General features: G+C 43.5%; 1 protein-coding gene across 1 annotated transcript in view; it reads right to left on the reverse strand.

Moving 5' to 3' along the window:
* The window catches only part of itsn2b (intersectin 2b), a 35,189-nt gene that overhangs the window by 6,847 nt on the left and 21,583 nt on the right, over positions 1 to 6,759 (reverse strand). Inside the window, exons 18-28 of the mRNA XM_020589973.1 lie at positions 6,366 to 6,759; positions 6,139 to 6,260; positions 5,717 to 5,980; positions 5,435 to 5,625; positions 4,444 to 4,499; positions 3,983 to 4,149; positions 3,779 to 3,809; positions 3,554 to 3,675; positions 2,461 to 2,557; positions 2,135 to 2,329; positions 4 to 98 (exon numbers count right to left, since the gene is read on the reverse strand). The exon at positions 6,366 to 6,759 is cut by the window's right edge and continues 400 nt beyond it. Of these exons, the coding sequence (XP_020445629.1) occupies positions 4 to 98; positions 2,135 to 2,329; positions 2,461 to 2,557; positions 3,554 to 3,675; positions 3,779 to 3,809; positions 3,983 to 4,149; positions 4,444 to 4,499; positions 5,435 to 5,625; positions 5,717 to 5,980; positions 6,139 to 6,260; positions 6,366 to 6,759 (1,734 nt within the window). The remainder of the gene's footprint in view (positions 1 to 3; positions 99 to 2,134; positions 2,330 to 2,460; positions 2,558 to 3,553; positions 3,676 to 3,778; positions 3,810 to 3,982; positions 4,150 to 4,443; positions 4,500 to 5,434; positions 5,626 to 5,716; positions 5,981 to 6,138; positions 6,261 to 6,365) is intronic.

The following is a 6,759-nucleotide window of genomic DNA, read 5'->3' on the forward strand; positions in this document are numbered from 1 at the left end:
CACATATCTCTCCTCAGACTGTATTAGCTCATGGATGTAACCCTGTCTCTTCTTCTCCTGGGGGCTCAGTGAGTCCAGGCTGTTCAGGTCAGTACACCCTGCAGGAAAAGAAAACACACAAGATGGAATTCATGTTACTGGTACAAAAAAAAAAAAACAATCGTGCAGACACTTTAATAAAACCACAAGCCACTGCTTAAACCACAGTGACACTTGCACGCTGCATTTACTGCCTCCTGCTGGTGGTTTGTACATGAGACAGGTCTCAGACGCTGCTGCTTTTGGCTCTTCTTACTGTGCTTTCTCCTATCTGTGTGCACATCACTGAAGCCTTCGGAAATGAGGAGGGACATCACCAGCTTTGTGCGTACACACACACACACTCACCTGGTACAGGGTGCCCATTAGCCCACTGCGGGGATCCCATGCAGTGTGACCCTTGCTCACTCACTGATCCTCTCTTTCCTTTCCCTCTGTGACTTCACCCTCATCCTCCATCGCATTTCACAGGTTTAGAAATCTGCTCTGTAAAGTCCCTCTAAGCATTTTAGATTCTGTTTTCTGTTGCATTTCTTTAAAGCCTGATCGTTCTGCCTCTCCTTTCTTGCACTCTTTACTGTTATCATCTCATTGCTGGTTTCAGACCCAATCTTCTCCTAGAGCAAATCTGTTTGTACCAAAGCCTTAGAGAATGTCCGGGTCAGATGCCTGATATAACTACAGTGAAGGTAGAGTTTTACCCAGTATTACATGCATGAAATAACATTCTTTAAAAGCCTAACAAAGGGAGGAGAAAGACAAATGTTTGAGAAGCAGTCTTTTGGGACCAAGTTGCAAAGAAGGGCTATGAGAAGAAAAAGGAATATCTGAATTTAGGGGAAAAAGGTCTTGTATTTTTATGAAAATTAATGTCTGACATTGCATTTACCTGAGAAAAGGTTGTTCACATACAGTATATCTATTCATCTTAATTGTGTGTATTGTGTTGACAACATAAACACAGAATACTAAACACACACACACACACACACACACAGTACAGCTGGCCAAAGATAAGTCTTGAACAACAATAATGCTTTGTCACTGCAAACCATCTTTATTCTTTATTTCACAATCAGAAAATATATTAGACACATTTTCAAAAATAGCTCCACTGTCTTGTACCACAAACATTCTCTAAACAGTCACTTCCAACCCTGATTCATCTGTATAATAGCATTTATCATTTGCTTCCTTGATGTCTGTGCACATTTGACCACAGTACCTCAAGTGAAACTTGCATAGATTCATTTTGCACTTGCTGACCTGAATAATGATTATTATGATGGTTTGTGACTGTATAACCTGTGAGTAACTGGGAGTAAACAAACCTTCACTTTGGGCACAAACAAAAACATTCACAGCAGCAGCAAAACAGTGTTCAGTAAATGTACCATCACCCCTGGAGGCAAAGCTTATGTCTGTCAGTAGCGTGGGAGCAGGACTAAATGTAGAGGACAAACTGGACACTTCTGCTTGTATCACTTTAAGTTAAACAAAAGGTTTTAAAAGGAAAAAATTGCAAATGTGGTCATAGTTAAGCGGTGGTTATAGTTATAGTCAGTAAACTGAAAGCATAGGACTTGTGATGCTGCAGTGAGATAAAATATTTTAGCATGTTTGCCTGAGCAAAATTACATCTGATTGTCTTATTTTATTCCTTTAAAAATATTTGTTTTCATAATTATAGCAGGCTTTTCAGATGCCGAGCATGAGTCTGGAATTTGGACTGTGCACTATTTCTCAAAATATATAATCATGATAAAGGCTTAGTGACAGTGGGTGTCTCTGAAGTCAGGAGGAAGAAAGGAAGAGAAGGTGGAGGAGGAAGAGGATGCATTTTTACCTCCCTAGAAGGAAAAGAGACAGGAGCGGGAAGGAGAAATACAGATTGGGAAGGGAGAGAAAAAGTGAGAAACAAAGGTGCAACAGTCAGTGAGAAGAAAGGATAAACAGATGAAAAGATGGGTGGATGAAAAAACGGTGGTAGATTGCAAGGGTTGTACAGATGAACAAAGAATCAGTCACTGATGTTTGAAGCAACATAAAAATAGAGCGTCTATTGCATGTTTCCTTTCATGTCAGATTTACTTACACTGCTGGCTGGGGTCAGAATCCGTAGTCTTTATCTTAACGTAATTGGTGGGAAACAAGCCAGTTTCCCCGTTGAGCTCCCCTTTCCACCAGTCAGGGTTGTTCTTGTCTAGAACGTTGATCAGCTGACCTTTGGAGAAGCTCATCTCGTCCTTGTTGGCACCAGTGTAGTCGTACATGGCGATCACCTGACACACTGAGTGAGACGAGGGCAGAGTTTGTATGTGTGAGATACTTTTACACACCCTACTATATTATCACATCATTACTGTAGAGAATGTGCCGTATTTTGCTTCCCTTCACCTGCCTTGCAGGAGTGTGTGTTACCTGACTGGGGAGCTGGTGTGGACTTGCCGCTGTTGGATCCCAACACGGTCACATGAGAAACAGGGAACCAGCCCTTCTGACGCTTTTTACCACGGGCCTAGAGACAGAAAACAAACAAATGTGGACAATGGGGTTTGAGACAGAAAGTAGAGATCTTTGACAATCTATAAAGTGGTTTGTAGAATTAACTTTGGAGAAAATACTATCTTACTGAAAACACTGGCCACACTTCCCTCCTGCAACCTATTGCACTACAGTATGAAATGTTACAATCCACGCCTAATGTACAAAAAACACTAAAGTTGTTAACTGTGCACCAGCGACAGACTCAGCCGTCTAATTAACTGGTGGACTGTATAATGCAACTGAATTCTATATGGCGGCTTAATGTTAACATTAGCTAAACTGTCAAGTATTTTAATCCAGTAACATTAATCTGGTAGCACCTTGGCTAAACGCCCACAGTTCAATTCCAATAGGGGATCTTTGTTGCCTTTCATACCTTCCCTCTCTCCCCATGTTTCCTGTCTGCATTTTTGCATTTATTGCTGTTAAATAATGGCAAAACAGGAAAAAAAAGTTTAAAACAAAAAGCAACATTAACTTGAGAAAACATTGTGACCCCATTCATTCAGGGTTTTATTAATATGACTCCTTAACCATAGCCAGAGTAGAACTGTTTTTCTGGAAAAATACTGTTTATTATATAAACAGAAGCTCTGAACATCCAACTCACTGCAAGTCTGGGAGGTGAGCAAACTGTCAATGAGTGCCTACAAGACACAGCAAAGTCCTAAAACCTTATTAATGGAGCAATAACATCTGAAATTACCAGCAGCACACTCAGTTCAGAGCATCTGAGCTGACTGAGACCAAAAATGTCTCCTGGCAGGTCACAAGCCAAGAAGACTGGGAACCACAGTTGGGGGGAATAATGTAAAGAACTGCTGAGATGTCTAGCTGTGACAGTGATATGGAGCCACAGCTGCTAAATGACAAGACTTGAGCTCAGTGGAAAGAAGATGAATTGCAGATTCTCTGTGGTTATTGACTGTATAGGACTGAGGACCACAGGTGAGTGTAAAACACTGACCTGCAGTTCTCCAAGCCACCAGCCAGAGGCGTTCTTGCTGAGGATCAGGATGAGCTGGCCATTTTCCAGATTCAGCTGCTCAGGGCTGGTAGAGGTATGTGCCCTAATCACCTTTGCAATCTCTGTGCACACAAGACACAAATGCAACTTTAGATGGCAGCAAGATGCAGGATTTGTATTCTTACATGAGAATCAGACTAGAAAAAGAGAGGATGGTGAGCTCACCTGGCTTCTTCTTTCCAGATGCACTTGATGTCTGAAAAATACATTTATATCGTCTTACCAAGCACAATACAGAAATACAGAAAGTCAAAGAAACAACAGGAGTATAAAGCAACCCAACATCACCAGAAACAGCAACACAGTGTTACGCAGTAATGAACTGAAGAGAGTTTCCCCTGTTCGTCAGTATGTGATGTGTGCTCTTACATCCGTCTCTTTAGGTTTGACGTAGTTGCCGGGGAAGAGGCCCGTGCGGTTGCCTATAGAGCCATTCCACCACTCTCCCTCTCTCTTGCTCACCAGGATCACGTCTCCCTCGGTAAAGATTAGATCTCCGGGCTCTGGAGACTCATAGGTATATAATGCCACATATTCTGATAACAAAACAAAAGCATGAACATCAACACCAACAGAGTTACAGGCCAAGTAATGCACAACAAAATTACACATTATCCCAGTAAATGCTGTTATATACATTAACTGCAGAGTGTGCCACATGTGTGGGCTGCACCGGCCATTTTAATACATCTCTTAGAAACGACACATAATTCAAATAGAAAAAGCCATGTCAGTCTGAAAATCAGCATAAAATAAGAGCCAGACAAACAGCATCATACTAATGCATGCAACATACAAAGATCAAATATTTACTGAGGAACTTTTATTACCTTCAAGCTGCAGGCTGTCACTGGACTCTGAGGAATCAGGAGGGGGGCTCTTTATGCTGCAAACAGAAAGACTATGTTCAGCTACTTGTTTACATATCACAATCTACGGAACAAAAATCTGGATCACATGAGCAAGCAGCTAACTACACAAGCCCTCTAGCTCCTCCTGGAGAATGCAGGGCATTAGCCAGGTGGAGGTATCAGTCCCTGCTGTATCATGTGCCCTGAGGTCTATGTGTTGAATGTGCTTGGAATATCATACTATTCAGAGGCCAAAGCACTTCAGCTGGCTCCTTCCAGTGCACAGAAGCAGGGTTTCTGCTCTGGACTTCACCTGCAATCTTGACTTGTCTGGTCCATAGCCAGAGCTCATGATCACAGGTGACAGTTGGAATGTGCACTCGATTCACAGGTAAATCTAGATTTTCGCCTTGAGGCCAAGTTTCATCTCCACCACAATAGTCATGCACAGTGCCAGCTGTACGAAACTCCATCCTGTAGTGTTTAACTCTTCATGCAACAGATTCCTCCTTTGTCCTGACTACCTAGTACACTGAAATTGTTGCCACACCCGTAGGCACAGTCACATTATCATGTGACTGCTGTTTGCTTTCACCGATTTACCTTGAGATAAAAACATTCGCAAGGCTACAAAATAAGCTGATTTATGGTTGGTTGGTATGGAGAGTAAACAGGTATGTGCTTTAGGCTAGTTTTACAAGTGTAGTACAGAAAACTGGATCTAATTTTGTGTGAGGCCAAAGTTGCTCTGCTGTAGCAAAATGTAGAGCATATGAAAGTTTCAGGCATCATACCATACTTTGCCAGATAAAACAATTACTAGCCTTCAATTATTATGACATTACCTGTGAGCTCAGGGAAATGGCTCAGAGAGATATTAAGTTTGAAACTGTTCATGTTTCTAAGAGACAAAAGGTGCATCTTCCCACTAGTTGGATTATGAGGTACAAACATGCACATGAAGCCTTACTCTGAACTGCCTTCTCCCAGCAGCGTCACATACGTCTTAGGGAACCAGCCCTGTTCACCATTCAGCTCTCCCAGCCACCAGTTCTCCTGCTGCTCCAGCACCTGAATGACATCATCCTTATTGAAGTTCAGATGGTTGTCTGTCTTTGCAGTCCACGAACACAAGGCCTGGGCGAGCACATTACCCAGTACCTGCTGAGAGAGGCACGGAGATGAAGACACTACAGTGAGTGTGTTTGTACATGTGGTGCAACAGTAAATGGACAATCTGTAAACCTCTCACCTGTCCTTGTGTCTCAGAGGGTGCAGGGTTTGGAGAGTGTGTCGGTGTGAAGGCAGACTTTGTCCCTGCTGCCTTGGCAGCCTCAAAGGCGAGGGAAAGCTGTGACTGGGGCGGGACTTTAGGAGCAGCAGCAGCAACAGGAGTGCTACTGCTAGCTGTGTCTGACGGGGCCACTCTCTCGACATAGCTCTCCGGGAACCAGCCCATCTTCCCCTGTCTGCTGCCACACAGCCACCCCTCCTCCCGCTCTGTGGCCTCATCAACCTGACAGAAGAACGCAGAAAAAGTTTGAGAAAGACAAAAATGGCATAAAATATCAAATTTTTTCAACAAAGAGGACGAGCCAGAAAAATATCAAGGTTGGAAAAAAGGAAAGATACTTGAACAAGAAGAAGTAGTCGGACAATCGTTTTCTCTCTTACTTCAATGACATCATCTGCATTGAAACTGAGCTCTTCGTTGTTTCGTGCTGTGAACGGGTAGAGCGCTTTGAAGGATGTGAGAGTTGCCGACTTCCTGTGTTGTGTGACCCTGGGTTGTTTGCCTAAAGCACCAAATCAAGGATCATGATGCAATTTGAGGATCAAATAAACAGTAACGACAGGAAGAGACTACAGAGTAGACGAGCATGAAAACATCTGGGTCTTACCCTTCCTCTCCTCCAGTCCTTTCAGCAAAGTTGCCAGTTTCGCCTGTATTTCCAGCTTTCCTACTCCACTCTGCAGCTGCTGACGAGGGGGCTCCTCTTTTCTCTTTCTCTCTTCCTCTGCTTTCCTCCTCTCTTCATCCTCCTTTCTCTTCTTCTCCTCATCTGCCCTCTTTCTCTCCTCCTCACGTTTCCTCCTCTCCTCCTCCTGGTGCTGCCTTCGTCTCTCTTCCTCCCGCTTTCTCCTGTCCTCCTCCTCTCTCTTCTTTCTGTCCTCTTCCTCTCGGTTTCTCCTCTCCTCTGCATCTCTTAAGGCAGCCTCAGATGCCTTGTGTTTCCTCCTCTCCTCCTCCTCCCTCCCTCTTCTAAGCTCTTCCTCTTCTTTCCGCCTCTTTTC

The sequence above is a fragment of the Monopterus albus genome, unplaced genomic scaffold, assembly GCF_001952655.1.
Source record: "Monopterus albus unplaced genomic scaffold, M_albus_1.0 scaffold10.1, whole genome shotgun sequence".
In the NCBI taxonomy this organism is placed as follows: domain Eukaryota; kingdom Metazoa; phylum Chordata; class Actinopteri; order Synbranchiformes; family Synbranchidae; genus Monopterus; species Monopterus albus.